Source organism: Tenrec ecaudatus, chromosome 1, assembly GCF_050624435.1.
Source record: "Tenrec ecaudatus isolate mTenEca1 chromosome 1, mTenEca1.hap1, whole genome shotgun sequence".
Lineage (NCBI taxonomy): Eukaryota > Metazoa > Chordata > Mammalia > Afrosoricida > Tenrecidae > Tenrec > Tenrec ecaudatus.
In genome coordinates this window covers 69,886,296-69,903,393 of record NC_134530.1, presented here as the reverse complement: position 1 = coordinate 69,903,393, position 17,098 = coordinate 69,886,296, and the positions used below count along the sequence as shown (strand labels likewise).

The 17,098-nt window shown below is 39.3% G+C and overlaps 1 protein-coding gene and 1 non-coding gene across 2 annotated transcripts in view; both read left to right on the top strand.

The window, feature by feature from the left end:
• Positions 1–17,098, top strand: part of EIF2B3 (eukaryotic translation initiation factor 2B subunit gamma) — a 120,902-nt gene that overhangs the window by 59,766 nt on the left and 44,038 nt on the right. Inside the window, exon 6 of the mRNA XM_075555518.1 lies at positions 16,751–16,840. Within this exon, the coding sequence (XP_075411633.1) occupies positions 16,751–16,840 (90 nt within the window). The remainder of the gene's footprint in view (positions 1–16,750; positions 16,841–17,098) is intronic.
• LOC142438264 (U6 spliceosomal RNA) lies at positions 6,326–6,427 on the top strand. Its single transcript, XR_012782678.1, has one exon. It is a non-coding gene; the product is annotated as a U6 spliceosomal RNA (small nuclear RNA).

Here is a 17,098-nt window from a genome sequence, read left to right as displayed (position 1 = left end):
CGCTGTGCTGTTTCTCTTTCTTCTTTTTCCTGCTTCTGTTTCAAAAGCTATGTGGTTGGCTGCTTAGATATACAAAGTTCTTGTCAATACCAAGTCATGGCATTCCTACCAGGGCCATGAGTTGACCAAAACTTTCTTGGTCGACCACAGGCACTTTATTTGAATAATAGGCTACAATTCCCCCTCATTTGGAACAGTTCCTGAAAGGTGCAGGCCAGATAGGCTGCAGATGCAGACCATACAGCAGGGGTCCTCAAATTTTTTAAACAGGGGGCCAGTTCACTGTCCCTCAGACCTGTTGGAGGGTCGGACTATAGTTTTAAAAAAAACTATGAACAAATTTTTATGCACACTGCACTTATTTTATTTTGAAGTTAAAAAAACAAAACGAATGGCAAAAACACCTGGTGGACCAGATAAATGTCCTCGATGGGCCGCAGTTTGAGGGTGCCTGCCATACAGTATCTTAACCAAGTTGTTTACAGCTTACCCAGAAAATGGCAATCATCTGGTCAAAAGTAATAAGCTCTCTGAGGTAAAAAGATAAGGCAAAGGTAACTCCTTGGAGCTTAGAAGAAAATTCCCTATCCTTTCCAAAGAATCAAGGGAAGAAGCCACATTACTTAACTCATTTCACCACCAGGAGTTTGTGTTGTCAGTAGAATTATTTGATTTCACATTGTATCTCAAAGTTGCTGCTGAGTTTGGGCCTTTGACCTCAGTTCTCAGACAAGGTGCTCATAAATTTAAATAATATCTGGCTTCCTGGTGTACTCTGGAAAAAATAGTGAATCCTTAGTATTTCTGTGGAGGACTATGGTGTTAAATGTCATTTCATATCAAAAGATTATTCTACCTGTTCGTATAGTTACTGTCTAAGCGCCTGTGCCTGCTGTCAAAATAAAGCTCCTTTCTAAGCTTGAAATCAAGCCTTAGTCTCAAGCCTCCTCTCTCTTCAGCGATGGTGGCCACCAGAGGGAGCCTGCTTTTCCTAGAACATTAGTGAAGGATGATGTTGACAATGACTATGAAGATAATGGTAGCAGCTATTATATTTTTAAATTTTGTGTCAGTTACTGTGTTATAGGCCTTACATAATTTTTACAGTAGCTCTGAGGTAGATATTATTATACCCATTTTACAGATAAGAAAACAAACTGGATGAGAATTCAGTTAGGAATACAAAATTCCAGTAAATGTTAAATGATGAATGGGAAATAACTTAGTGACTAGTCATGATTAAGGGGCTCTAATCCAATGTTGGGCCCTTTGTGATAAACGTTGGCATATAAAGCAAGCGTTGGCACGCTTTTTCCATAAAGGGCTAGATAGTAAATAATTTAGCTTTTGCAGGCTTTATAGTTTCTGTTGGAGCAGCTATTCAACTGCAATTACCGCCAAAAAAATGTCCATAAGATATGAGTATGGGTGAAGGGATGATTTTGTAATTGAAGGGAAAAAATTAAGAGGCAGACAAAAGTTTTGGGATGCTCACCTCCTCCATGGCATCAGGAACCAGGTCCCAGTGGGAGGGAGAGAATGCATTCTTTCACCAACTTGTATAGTCATTATAGCATGCAAGCCCCCATAATTACATGTAGCTACATACATAACAGGTGGGCAGTATCTTACCCAGAGGTTCCTGAGTTCATTGGGGAGTAACCTAACATCAGTGGTGGGGCAGGCACTGTCCCCTGAGTCAGGAGAACAATAGCAACGTGTCTGCTCCTATAGATACAGCTGCCTGCCAGATAGCAATCAGCCATGTGCTTGTAAGGGGTAACTTTAAGGTAGCACTATTATGGAAGGATATTGTGGGGATGTTTTTTATGATAATGTGATTGGGACTCATCTCCAACTCACACATGTGAAGGTCACCCTCCACTCAGAATTCTGGCCTCCCAGGCTTCTTAATTATGAGAATAAAGAATTTGTCTGCACATACTCTTTTCCTGCTTCTCAGTTCCCCACAGTCATGCCCAGGCAAGTACTTAACTGGCTAATGGAGTCATAGTAATCCACTTTTGACTGCTCTCTGCTTCAGGGCAAAGCTTTTTCTGTTGTATGTTAATGGTCAGAATGAACACAGTGGACTGAATTTATGTGAAGACTCAAAATGGAGTGAGCTCATACTGTAAACTATAGCCTTCTACAAACCAAGAGCTTTGATACAATTTAAAACTAAAACGTCTCACAATGCTATACTGCTAAATTCATAAGACCTTTCAAATATAGAATGAATGAGTTACTATGTTAAACAAGGGATTTTATTAGATAAAAATGGACAGATCAATCTCCAAATTGGGAGAATTAATTAAATACCCACCTTTTAAATTACCTCTCTCTGACCCTAGCCACCCATAGATAGGCAGATCTTGAGAGGTTACAAGGACACTGTCCTTGTGACTGCCAAATGGGTAGATGCCAGTCACTAGCCTAAGATTGCACACTATACCCTGCTGGCTACTGATTCAGAATTTTCCCACTACTCTTTCTAGATGCCAGTTCAGGGGCCTTCCTTAGACTTCCTTACTTTCACCTGTACCCACTACTTCTTTGAGTCAGACATTCACTGGGACAACTTACAGAATTCACAGAAAGTACTATACTTATGATTGCTGTTGTGATTAGGTACCCCTTGAGTCATCTCCAACACTGCCTATACTTGCGCCGTCCTCACAAATTATTTTTGAACTCATTGTTGCAGCACCTGTGTCAATTAATCTCATTGAGGATCTGTCTCTTTTTCTGTGACCCTCTACCAAGCTTTGTGTCTTTTCCCAGGAACTAGTGTGTCCAGATAACCTGTCCAAAACATAAAACAAAATTTTGCCATCCTTCTGTGATTAAAGATTTATTATAGCCAAAGGATACAAATCAGGATCAGCATGAGTTGAGGTCCAAGGTCTGCTTCAGTAACCAGTGCAAAGCTTCTATGTCCCACAAAGGGTGGCTGCACTCTTACATATGTCAACATCTTGCACCTACCAGAACTCTTTCAGGCTTCCTTGTCTAGGGCCCTCATTAGCTTCATTATGTAGGTGTGGATTGATTGAATGCTCCCTTCTCTCCTTGAGGTCAGCTGATAATCAGGCTAACTAATAGTCTTTCTGGTCAGGCCCCAGGGCCCTCCCTTCTCCCCCACCCCCCATATTCATATGCACAAAAACTAAAGTGTGTTTAAATTAACAAAAATACCTCTTTTATTCAGGAAATTCCAAAGGTTTAGAGTTATTCCTTAGGAGATAGGATAAAATCACATTACAAGGATAAAGCTAAATTCTATACAAGACCTGACTCATTTGTGCCTATTTCAAGTACTGATGTGTATATGCTTTGGTTTATCTTCGAGTTTTCAGTCAAAGAACATTAAGTTCTTAGAAACCAATGTGGAGTAGAAAACGTCTTCTTTTTAACCTCCTTGAGAACTCGATAAGGAGGCTTGGTAGCAACCACTCTGGGTTTGAATCTCTGATGTTTTGTTAGAGAAAGATATGCTAGTCTGCTTACATAAAAATTTACAGCTTTGGAAACCTATGTGGCAGTTGTCTGAGTAGGAATTTGATTTGTGGTAATCGGCTTTTTAGGAACTAGGTAAGATTTTGTATGGTGGATTATTAGTAAATGTCTTAGCCCTAGCTGTCCCTACAAATGAGAAAGCAAGGTTTGAGCTAAGATGGGGATAGCCAGAAATGAGGTGAATTTAAGATTGGGTGAAGTTTCTAGGATATCATTTTTTCTTTATGGAGGTTGAGCTGATAGTATTGTGTACATTCGGGCCATATCTTCTGTTAGTTCTCCTAAGAATAAATTGCCCTTTTAATTGTTGGCGGCTTTTATTTTGTTTGTTTATTTTCTCCATTTTTCTAACTTGGAATCCACACCCCAGTGATTCAGTTTATTTGGTGTGTAGTTGTAATAGGGCAGCTGGGTAGACAAATGAGCAGTAAAAAATGTTCTTACAGTGGCCCTCTAGGGCATTGTGCTTCTGGCCTCAGTGAAATGGTAGGTGAAAGCTAATTGGATTCAGACTTCAAGTACTTTTTTTCATATGAGAATATAATCTTATCTTTCTTTTTTTTTTTAACTGAATTTCCAAACTAGAGGCTAGAACCTATTGGCAATTATGTTATCTAGGAGAGCCAGAAATTTCTTGTTATAAAATTTTCTACTTTTAATGGTTGTAGTGGGTGGGGGGAGTGGGCACAGAAAAATATCTCATTTGTTTTCTTCCTTTTGGGGAGAAATGAAGTGTTGGCTTGATTGCAGAAAGTATTCTGTTTGCTTTGGCCAAGAGCATATTTAGTCCTGTGAGGTAAGATGGTCTAGCACACCTGTTAAATCAGGTGCAGAGGCAGTCTTTGCAGCAAGTCATTGGGCACTCCTAACTTTACTCCTGTGGGTCTAGATTCTGTAATTTCATTGGATTTGAACAAAGTACACCTTTCCTCCATGTGAAAGAAGCTAGGGGAATTAAGGGTTAATTTATTGTTTTTTAAAGAGCTCAAAACAATTTGAGACTGCTCTGTTGTATTTCTCTCTTGAGAACTGCAGGACCTTGTATTGAGGACAAATGAGCAAATGAATACAGTGAGTACTTCCTGGAAAATGAGTATGGCAGGGGCCTTAGGCATGAGGTATGCTGCCATATTCTAGACTAAACATCCTTGTTGGTTGGTTGGTTGGTTGGTTGGTTTGTGTTTGTTTCTGAGAGTCAGTTGTATGAGCCAAGGGTCATCATCCAGGAGTAGACATTCTAGGGATGACCTTTAACAATAATAAAAAACAGTCACTGTCCTCTCAGACTCAGATAGCTCTTTACAGTAACTCCCAGACGTTTATTTGCTGTCTATGTCAGCCTCTTGCTTAGACCTAGAGTATTTGTCATAGGGATTGCTAGACCCTTTAAGGTAATCTAAAAGTGAAGTTCTTCCTCTTGCTTTAGATGCGCTATGATCTTCCGTTCTTCAGCCTTTACCTCCTAAACGTTTTTGTAGACTTTGTTTGGGTTGGACTGCTTGGTCTTTGATGTCAATACCTTGATACTCCCTTCAAGTCATTGAGAAGTAAGATTTTTAATTTTTCATATCTTTCTCTTTTAAAAAAATCTTATTATTGGGGGGCTCTTACATCTCTTATAATAAACCAGACATCCATTGTGTCAAGCACATTTGTACATGTTGCCATCCTTTTCAAAACTTTTTTTTCTACTTGAGCTAATGGTATCAACACCTCATTTTTTTCCCTTCCCCACCCGCCCCACTTCATGAACCCTTGATAATTTATAAATTATTATTTTCATATCTTACACTGACCACTGTCTTTCTTCACCCACATTTCTGTTTTTCATCCCCCTTGGGGGGGGGCAGTTATACCTAGGTCATTGTGATCAGTTTCCCCTTTCTCCCCCTACCTTCCCCCTGCCCTCATGGTACCGCTACTCCCTTTATACCTCTATAACTGTCCTTTGACTCCTAGTTCTTTCCTCTATTTCCCTTTATTTCCCACATGTCCTAGTATCGTATTTAAACTTCATTCAGCTCCCAGTAATTCCTTTCTGCTACATTGCACTTGATCAAGCCCCACCAGGCATCCTACGCTGTCCTCACCATAGATTTTAGATCACTTGTTCCCTCATGCCTGGGTTTGGTGGCTACTCCACTTCCTTTTTCCCACCTCTCCCACTCCTGTACCTGACCTCCACCCAACCATCAGTCCCATTGTTTTCTCTTATGGATTGTTTATCCTGCCTATCCTATCTAGATAGACATGGAAAAACAAAACAAAAAAACAACAACAAGAAAAGCCTATAAATAGTTCCAGGTCTGTCTGTTGACTTTTATGAATGCTTTCTGGAGGAATATGATGAGGTGTCACACCCTGCCCCCAAATTCTATTTTGGGGATTCCTCAGGGACTTCATTGTTTGCTCCCCTTGCTGCTCTGTTGCACACCCTTCATGTTTCGCCCTGGGGTATAGTGGTGTCAAATCAGTCACAATTCCCACAGTGTCTGCAGTGTTGTCCCCACAGCACTATGGGTCAATGAGGAATGCCATGTTTCGTGGTGCGGTCATCCCTGTAGTCCACTCTGTGCATTGCTCGGAGCAGGAATATCATCCTTGGGACTTGTTGAGCCAGGTTGCGGTTCACTCTCTTTCTCTCTCCTCTCTTAGTTTGCTACAGTGTGTTTTGAGCAGCCACCCCACACCACCTCCCTGTAGCTTCAGTGCTGTCCTCTGTAGTTCACTCTTCTGGGGAGGGGGCTTTCCATAAATTTCCAGACATTCTACTCTCACCCTCAAGTCCAAAAAGAATAAGACTGGTGCTTGCTTTGTCTGGATATAGACTAAAATTAGAACAATAAAGAGATTAGCAAGACCCCTGCACAAGGATGGCACACAAATTTGTGAAGTGTTCCTATTAAAACAAACAGAGAAAGACACTATTCTTTCAGGCAGTAATTTGATTAAACCATTGTAAACTCGTTTTTTTTTTTTTGCAGCTTCAACTAATTTTAGCCTTTATGGTAACTAGAATCTACAGTGAACCTTCTCTCAGGGCATTTTGTTGCATTTGATGCAACAAAATTGATACATTTTCACTTGGAGAGCTATTATGTGTAGTGGAAAACGTATTCCTGGTAGTAAGAACATTGTATCAGAAATTCAAGTCCAGAGAATTGGAATTCGAGTCCTGAGACTACAAATCACTTTGCATTTCTAGATCGGTTTCTCTAGCTGAAAAATAAGGGAGTTGACTTAGTTGTTCTTTAAAGACCCCTCTTCCAGCTCTAAAATATCTGTTTTATTCCTGACAGACATATGTTTTTCATAATTCATAAGCAAAAGATCTTTGTGCCAATTATGTAATAAGAAAATCATGTAGCTGTCTTCCAATATTATATTGTTTTCTTTTGAATACAAGTCAAAGGTTATTTTTTTCTTTTACTGGAAGGGTAATGAACACATTGAAACAAACTCCTGAAGGAAGTCTTTTAAAATGGAAAAAAAAAAAAAACGTTCACATATTCATCTGGAAAGGCTTAGATATTTACATCAGGGGAGACAATCCCTTAAATTAGTCATGGTGAGAAATGAGCTTCATTTCCCCAATGATATGAAAAGCTTTTTGTCATACTTTGATGATTTGCATGTTGCTGTGACTTAGGAAACTATGCCACCAGTATTTCAAATACCAGCAGGGTCACCAATGGTGAACAGATTTCAGTGGAATTTTCAGATTAAGACAGAATCGGAGGAGAAAAAACCCTAGCGATTGACATCTTAGAAAATTGGCCAATGGAAAAAATATATAGATATATTGAGGAATTGACTGACATAATCAGTACCAGAAAATTAGCCTCTTAGGTTAAAAAGCCCCCAAAATAAGACTAAAGAAGAACTGCCTCTTCAAAATAGAATTGACTTTAATGGTATGGATAGGACAAAGCTTTCAGGACTTTTATTTGCTTACATGGCATGAATCAAATGAGAAGAAACAGTTGTAAAATTTGTTTAATGATTGGAACACAGAATTTGTGAAATTTGAATGTAGGAAAATTGGAAGTTGTCAAAAATGAACTGAACTGGTGTGCTAGTAGATATACCCTAGCAATAGTAAGCTAAAATGGACATGTTATTGTTGTTAGGTGCCGTCAAGTCTGCTCTAACTCATAGTGACCCAGGCGACAACAGAAAAACACCAAAGTGTCCTGCATCATTCTCAAAATGATTTTAGCCCATTGTGGCAGTCACTACATTGTGTCCACACAGCTCATCCAGGGTCTCCCTCTTCTTAGCTGCCCTTCCACTTTACCAAGCCTGACATTCTTTTCTAAGCTGGTTGCTCCAAAGCACTTGCCATCCTCACTTCTAAGGTGCATTCTGTCTGTACATCTTCCAACATACACGGGGGCACTCCCCAAAATGAAAATTTTTCAAAACTATGTATTTAATTTTTTTTTAAAAAACAACCTTATCACCTTCAAAGTACTCTCCATTACACTTAATACATTTGTCAAATCTGTGATTCCGTTCTTGAAAACATGTCTCAAACTCATCTGTTTGAATGGTTGACAGCAACTCCCATGGTTTTTTTCTTCATTTCTTTTATGTCTTCAAATCGCTAATTTAAGGCCCTCTTCATTCGTGGAAACAATAAAGTTGCAAGGAGCAAGGCTAGGTGAGTAAAGTGGGTGAGCCAAAAGAGGCATGCTGGTTTTTGCCAAACACTGGCTCACTGAGATGGCTGCCTGAGCAGGTGCATTGTTGTGGTGGCAAAACCAGTTCACCGTCTACCACAAACCAGGCCTTTTTGGTCCCACACTGTTATGTGATCTTTTCAGAACCTCTAAATAGAAACTTGATTAACAGTCTGACTTGGTGAAACAAACTCTAAATGCACTATCCTTCTCACATCAAAAAAACAAATGAACATGGTCTTGATCTTTGATTTTACTTGATGAGCTTTTTGGGGCGAGGTGATGACAGCATCTTTCTCTGGTTTGGGGATCATACTAATATCACCATGTCTCTTCCCCAGTGATGCCCTTGGGAAAAAAGTCTGGGTTGCTTCAGAGCTGTTCTTTCAAAGAACGGCATGTTTTCATTCGTGTTTCCACTCGATGCTCTTTTTCCTGGTCAGTCAGAACCCAAGGCACAAATCTTGTAAGACTTTCTCATTCCCAAATCTTCCATTAAAATTCGCTGAACTTAGCTCCAAGATAGTCCAAATAACCTCCCCATCTCTTCAATGGTCTGTCGTCATCAGTCTTTGAGCACAAGTGCTTGAATTTCTTTTCTTTTCTTTTTTTTTTTTTACATTTTATTAGGGGCTCATACAAAGTGCATGAATTTCATCAACATTTTCATCCACTTGGTAAGTTGACAGATGTCCAGAATGAGGTTTGTCTTCAACGAACATTTCACTTTTTTTGTAACAAGAAAACCATTTGGGTTTTTCCCGTAGCGCTGTCCTTGTAAGCTCTGTTCTGCATCAGCAGTTTCTGCGGCACCACCCAAGCTCGAAACAAAATTTCACAGCCACATACTGTTCTCTTAAATCAGCTATCACAAAAAATGAGGTTTGCGTGAAATTGCTTTTACAAAAAAGTTCGCTGTAGCCAGAGAGAACCTTTCCAGGTGGTTGAGGTGGGGTAGGGGTGGGTGGGTACCCTCATCGATCTGTTTGTTCTCTTACAGCCCATTGTATTTGCAGTATTCTTCAGTGCCACACTTCAGAGGCATTGATTCTTCTTTAGCCAACATCAAACTTTCACTTGTGTAGAAGCCAATTGAAAATACCATGGCTTGGGTCAGGAGCACCTTAGTCCTCAATGTAACATTCTTGCTTTTAAACATTCTATAATAGTCTTATGCAGCAGATTTACCCAGCACAATGCGTCCTTTGATCTCTTGACTACTGCTCCATGAGCATTGATTGTGGATCCAAGCAAGACTCAATCTTTTTGCCATTTATCATGATCTTACCTACTGGTCTATTTGTGAGGATTTGGGGGTATTTTTTACATTGAAGTATCACCCATACTGAAGGCTGCAATCTTTGATCTTCATCAACAAGTATTTCAAGTCCTCCTTGTTTTCAACAAGCAAGGTTGTGCCACCTGTATATTGCAGGTTGTCGCCTGTAAATTGCCTTCCTCCAGTCCTGATGCAGGGTTCTTCTTATAATCCAGATTGAATAGGTATGGGTAAAAGGATGCAACCCTGATGCACATTTTTCCTGGTTTTAAACTATGCGCTACTCCTTCCTTGTGTTTAAATGACTGCCCTCATATAGTATGCAGGAGCGCACGATGAGCCCATCTTCTCAATGCTGTCCTCAGTTAGTTATGATCTACACCGTCCATTGGTTTTTGCTCTTCCCATCAAAGTCAAATTCCTTTGCATAATCAATAAAACAAGTAAGTATTTTTCTAGTATTCCTGCTTTCAGCCAAGATCCATCTGACATCAGCAGTGGTATCTCTTGTTCTATATTCTCTTCTGAATCTAACCTGAACCTCTGGAAGCTCCCTGTCAATGTTTTACTGCAACCATTGTTGGATTATCTTCAACAAAATTTTATTTGTTTGATAATTTCCACGTTCTGTAAGGTAACTTTTCTTTGGAGTAAGTACAGATAAGGATTTTTTCCATTCTATTGACCATGTATCTGTCTTCCAAATTTCCTGGTATAGATTAGTGAGTGCTTCCAGTGCTTCATCAGCATGCTGAAATATTTCAATTGATATTCTGTCAATTCCTGGAGACTTGTTTTTCACTAATGTCTTCAGTGTAGTTTGGACTTCACTCCTTCAGTACCACTGGTTCTTTTTTTTTTTTTAATAATTTTATTGGGAGCACTAACAGTTTTTATAACAATCCATACACCCATTGTATCAAGTAAATTTATACATATGTTGCCATCATCAATTTCAAAATATTTTCTTTCTGTTTAAGCTGTTGGTATTAGCTTCTCTCTTTTTTTTTTTGTACCACTGGGTCTTGAGCATATGTTATCTCTTGAAAGATTGATTGTCAACTAATTCTTTTTGATACAGTGTCTCTGTGTATTCCTTACATCTTTTTTTTCTTATTTGCAATGAGATCGGTTTATAGATAATACCATAGAAGACAGACTGGGAGGCACAAAGTCTGTAGTGATGAGATAACCAGGAATAGACCAATCGACAAAGGGGTAGGGAAGCAATATCAAAGGGTAAGAGATCCTTGCCCAGCCTCAACAGTTGTGTCTATACATCTGATCCAGTTTGGGCCAGGGTTGGTAGGGGCCTCAGTTGTTGGGAAACCCCTCTCCATACTCCTTGCTGTTCATCATTCAGCGGGCTGGGTTCTTTGGGAAATGATATGTCAGGGACTCGGGAATGCGTAGTCTGGGGATGGGCAGCAGGTCAAAACTTAGGGAGGTTCCTCATGTAGAAAAGACCTGCCTGGATGATGTGGGGTCAGCAGCAGCAGTTGGGAATTGGTCGAGTACCAGAGGTGTGGGGTAGGGCCACTGTGTAGCAGAGCTCCTACATCCAGGGCAAGCCTCCTACTCTGCCCACAATGCCAACACGTTACAATAAATTAAATTTTAAGTAGTATGATAGTGCTAAGCAGTAGAGTTGAAGGCTGACAGGTGGGTAAGAGCTTAGGAAGACGTTCTTGGTCATCTGCTTTGCCCTATCATTGTCAGAGGCCTCCAGTTGTATCAAGTTTATATGCACTGAGGGGACCAAGGGACCCTCCACAGGAGCAGAACTCTGTGGGACAGAAGCAGGTCAACATGGTGCCCACAGCATCCATGTTGGTCATCAGGTGCTTATTCTGTACCTGAGTCTCACAGGTCTGCATTCAGTATGCCAGGCACAGCAGGTATTCCAGGTTGTGGCCCAAGAAACTATGGCAGGTCAGGGTCTGTATGGTGATGGTCTCCTCAGACACAGGACCCAGGTAGAACCAGAGTTCTGTGGGATGGCCAGTTAAGCCAATGCCTTGAGTAGCTGATATTTGAAATACCAGTGACATAGCTTCTAGGATTATAGCAACATACAAGCCACCACAGTACAGTAAGCTGACAGACAAGTGGTGAGTAAGTGATGATAATAACTATTTAGTTCACCCTTAACTAAGGGTGCTGAGAATTTAACCATGTCAATGTAGTCTTTTATTATTCTTATTATTATTATTAACGGAAGAAAAATGGGTCCCTTCTATTTTTTTTTTAAGATTAGAAATCAAAAAGATGTCAGAAGGAGCCAAACCAGGACTGTAGGTGGATGCTTAATGATTCCCCATGGAAAGTCTTAATGAGAAGAATGAGCAAAGGCATTGTCTGGGTAGAGAAGGGCCCTCTGAAGCTTTCCCAAGCATTTTATACTAAAACCTTGACTGACTTTCAAAACACCCTGCTAGCATTCTTTGGCCCTTTAAAATGTCAGCAAGCAAAATGCCTTAAAAAATAAAAGAACAACGCAAACTCACTGTCACTGAGTTGATTCCAACTCATAGCAATCCTTTAGAACAGGATAGAACTGCCTCCTGTGAGTTTCTAAGACTAACTCTCTAAGGGAGTAGAAAGCCATGTCTTTCTCCCATGGAGTAGCTGGTGGTTTTGAACTGCTGACCTTGTGGATTGCAGTCCAATTTGTAACCACTGCCACCAGCATTCCTTAACCAGCCCTAAAAACTGTTGCTGTGACTTTGTTCTTGATCAGTCTGCTTTTGCTTTGACTGGACCACTTCCACTTCTTGGTAGCCATTGTTTCAATTGTACTATGTCTTCAGGATCATACTGGTAAGGTCATGTTAGTTACATCTCTTGTTAACAATTATTCCAAGAAATGCTTTGCAGTCTTGATCCCAGTTCTTGAAATGTCCATTGAAAGCTCTGCTCTTATCTACAGTTGATCTGGGTTACAACAGCTTTTATACCACTGAAAAAGTTTATTCAACCTTAGCTTTTCAGCCAGAATTAAAATTTTTCAGTCAAAACTAATTGAGAAGTATATGATATTATCTATGTTTTCTGCAGTTGTCAGCCCTCTTCAGTTAGGATACAAACAAGATTATTTCCTTGCAAATTGAGATGGATGGTCTGCTACTGTGAGCTTCATCTTTAACCTTTTGTTCATTCTTAAAATGAGTTATCTACCTGTAAACTACCTATTTATTTGTGGCATTGGTCTCATAAACTTTTGGTAAGGCATCAATGATGTTATCATGCTTTTGCTTAAGCTTTAACATAAATTTTATATTTGATCTTGCTTCAGTTTTAGCTGAATTGATGTTGCTCTTAGAGGGGCTCTTTTCAAACATGCCTTATCCTTAGTGCATCAAGCGAGTTCCTATTCTGACATGTTATAAAAACTCAGTGCAAGTTTCATTTTGTTTGGTTGTTTACTTATTTTTCATCTATGCTTAACACAACTCTGATATCAAAAGAACTAGATGATACCCAAATATCACTACCAAATGCTAAGAAGAATCACATTAGAAGGTCCTGGATAGAGTTGGGGGAAATTGTGCAACACTCATTGATACGCGCCCTCCCGACACGATTGCTGAAACAAAAATGGGTGCATAAGCAAATGTAGTGAAGAAAGCAGATGGTGCCTACTATCAAAAGATACAGTGTCTGAGGTCTTAAGGCTTAAAAGTTAAACAAGCAGCCATCTAGCAGGGAAGAAAATACCGTATATACTAATGTATAAGCTGAGATTTCAGCACAAAAAATGTGCTGAAAAACTGGGGTTCGGCTTATACACGGGTCAGTGGTACCCCAACAAGGTGTAACATCTTGCGGGTGATTGCTGTTCCTCCACTGTTCATTCAAAGTCCCACTGACACTGCAGGGCTTTGAATGTTTGTTTACTCGCATCTAACCAATCAGAGCTGGCCTATGACATGGACGACTCCCAATTTGCCTAAGCACCCATAGTGATTCACTTATGCCGGCAGCTGAACTGGTAAGGATGTGTCTGTGGCTGCGCTCCGTCTCTCCCCTCTGGTCTCTGTGTTAATTCACATCTTGCATTTCCCACCCTAGGCTTATACTCGAGTCAGTTTTTCTGGTTTCCCAGGTAATAATTAGGTGCCTTAGTTTATACTCAGTCAGCTTATATTCGAGTATATACGGTAAGCCCGCATGGAAAAGCATGCCAGCCTGTGTGATCATGCAGTGTCGAAGGCATCCGTTATCAAGTATCAAAAGATCCAAAACAAAGAATTATATCAATGTGAAAAAAAGGGGTTGGAGTGGAGACCCAAAGCCCATCTGTAGACAGTTGGACATCCCCCCACTGAAAGGTTACAAGGAAGGGACGATTCAACCAGGGTGCAGTATAGCACCCACAAAACACACATGATTCCTTTAGTTCCTGAATGCTTCCTCCCCTGCACTACCATGACCCAGCTCTACCTTATATATCCAACTAGACCAGGGTACACACATTGATACAGATAAGAGTTCTCAACACATGGAATTCTAGACAGATAAAATCCTTGGGAGCACTAATGGGAATAGCAATATCATGAGGGTAGTGGATGGTAGGGGTAGGGGGTGAGAAAGGGGGAACCCATCAAAGATTGGATATATAGCGCCCCCCCCAGGGGATGAATAACAAATGTGGGTAAAGGGAGGCAACGGACAATGTTAAGATACGTAGTAACTATAATAATATATAATTGACCAAGGATTCATGAGGTTGGGAAGGAAAGGTAAAAAGAGGAGCTATACCAAGGGTTCAAGTAGAAATAAAATGTTTTGGAAATCTTGATGGCAACATATATATGTGTACTTAATACAATTGAATGATGGATTGTCATAAGATTTGTAAGAGCTCCCCCCAATAAAATGATTAATAAAAATAAATAAGAAAAATGTACAATAAAATTCAAAATAATGAGAGACCAGGCTTATTAGATAGAGACAGGTAGAATCCCCAAGACTGTCCCTTATGGGTTTAGGTTTGGAACTCACCTCTGCATTAGAATAGTCAAGCATTTAAGATCGAAAGGGCAGCTTTTGCCCAAGGACAAAATTTAGAGGGCTAAGAAAGGAAGAGGAATAAAAACAAACTGAGGTAGTGTGCTAAGTGATAGTACATTGATGGTATTGCAATAGATCATTTAAATCAGATTGATTGTGTATGAATTGCTTAAGAATCTACTCTGTAAACCTTTACTTAATTCATAAATAAAAAGTTTTGTTTTTAAGGAAATCCATGTTTAATTATAATACTCATTTTCCATGATTTTTTTGAAGACCCTTCCAGTTAGTGATTTACCTTCCCTTCCCACATTTGGTAACTATCAAGAAATTTTTCTGTTAGTGTGAAAAGCTTTTCTTGACTTAAAAATAGGAATCTCATATAATATCTGTTCTTTTGTGACTGACTTCTTTCACTCAGCATAATGTTCTCCAGGTTCCTTCATATTACAAGATTTCAAAAAAAATAGGTTTTATAGGCTCGTCATTATTCTTTAATAATGTGTAGTATTCCATTGTATGTGTTATCATTTGTTGTCTTCAGCCATAAAAGCAATCAATCTACCTCATAAAGTAGTTATGATGATTAAATAATAAAAATAGAGTATATTGAATGATTAGATGAATTTGTAAATCAAGAGACCGATCAAGAGAATGCAATTTTCCAAATTGGTTAGATTAAGGGAGAGAATATAAGGTGTAGACTTCAAATGACGTTGGCACCACTTAAACATTGTTAGCATCTGTTTTCTGAAGTACTCCATTCCTGGAATTTTGGAACTAGAAGCCCCAAATTTCAGTGTGTTAAGATTAGAAGATGCCTTATTTTTTCTCTATTCTAATTGTATATACTAATTAATTTGTGGTGTGTGTGTAGAATCCCGAGCCTTTGACTTCTTTACTGATTTGGAAGCATTTTGTCTTCTCCCCAAAAAAGAATGAGAGCCCTAAGTAGTGTTCCACAATTTGTTTAACAAATGACTGTCTTAAAGCCCATGAAAATCATTTTTCTTAAAATTATAACTTAGTCATAGCAAACCTACACAAAGTAGAAGAAAGGTGACAACTGCTTGGAATTTTCACTCTTCTACCCTATTCCTCCCCTCTTCTCCTCCCTTTATTTCTTTCAGGATTTTGAGCTGGTTCTTCCTCAGTTCAGTCATGACCAAGAAATCAAAACGAGGACAAACTAGAATTTGCAAGATGTGGGTGCCGGAATAATAACCAGAACAGGGAAATACAGGTTGATACCATTCTAAGAACCTAAGCCACCTTGAGTAGTGACCAAATTTCTGGATAAGAAAAGTCTAAAACAACAATGCCTTGGCCAACCACACCATTTGAATATGTGTTTTTCCACACAGCCCTGGAAAAAATCCAATTTCCCAACTCGCTATGCCTCTTTCAAGTCTCTTATTCTAGCCCTTCAACCAGTAGTTTTTCATATTATCATCCTAGGCACCCACATTTTACAAATTCTAGTCCATCTGGTTTTTTTAGTTGACCATGATCGAACCAGTTTAAGCCATGAATAAATTTTATTAGATTAAATGATTTTGAACTTACTAGCATGCATTTTTAAGCTTAAAACAAGACAGCTTAAATAGCTAGCAATTAGGCAAATGCTTTGACTTGAGGGTGATTATTCATTTACTAGTCAAAAAGTATTTATGAAATAATTGAGATACATCCTTTGAATGCCATGACCATAAAGATAGATCTCTGTCTTCTGGGAACTTGCAGTCTAGTGAGAAAGACAAGTAAATAGGCAGTTACCATATTGAGTGGTAAGTCATCTGATAAAAGTAGATACTAAGTGTTGTGGGAGCACAGATCTGGAGGAAGTATATGTAGGGTAAGATTAATAAGAATAGGGAATTAGAAAGAAGATGGTATACTACAGATCAAAGCCTAGGTAGAAGAAATGTGACTAAAATGTGTCTGCAGGAAGTAGAATTTTAGGGATAGAATCAGTAAACTGTTAGGTGAACATGACCCCCAAGATGTTGAGAATCTGGCTGTGATGGATTAGAAAGTAAATTGTTAGATCGTTCACTGATTTTCATTTAATCTCTTTGGATATCTAAAGGACTAGAGTGTGAGACAAGTTTCTATGAGCAAAACTAATATCCAGCAACTTAGTCTTTCCAGCGTAAGATGTAGGAAGTAAAACATTGACCCTTAAATTTTTCTAATACCCAATACGTAGGACTCAAGTTACCTGATTGTAAGCCCTTCTTTCTTATTATCTTTGCAGGTACCCTAGAATATGTTTCCACACGGGCCTCGTGGACGCCCACCTCTACTGCCTGAAAAAATACGTCGTGGATTTCCTAATGGAAAATAAGTAAGAACGAGGGAAACCCACAGTGCTTAACACGTTGCTTTGTGACTTCGCAGCTTTAAGCCTGATAATATTGGATAATCAGCCTATGTAAATTAAGCACAATTGGTGTCAGCTTTGTTTTAGAAATTCAATCCTATTATCAGCTTACTGTGTTTTTGTCTGTATCATAAAGTCACTTGCTTGAATTTTGGAGGCCTACTATAAAAAGGAGCTCTGGTGGCAGTGTTGGTAAAGCAGTGGACTGTTAATTTCAAGGCA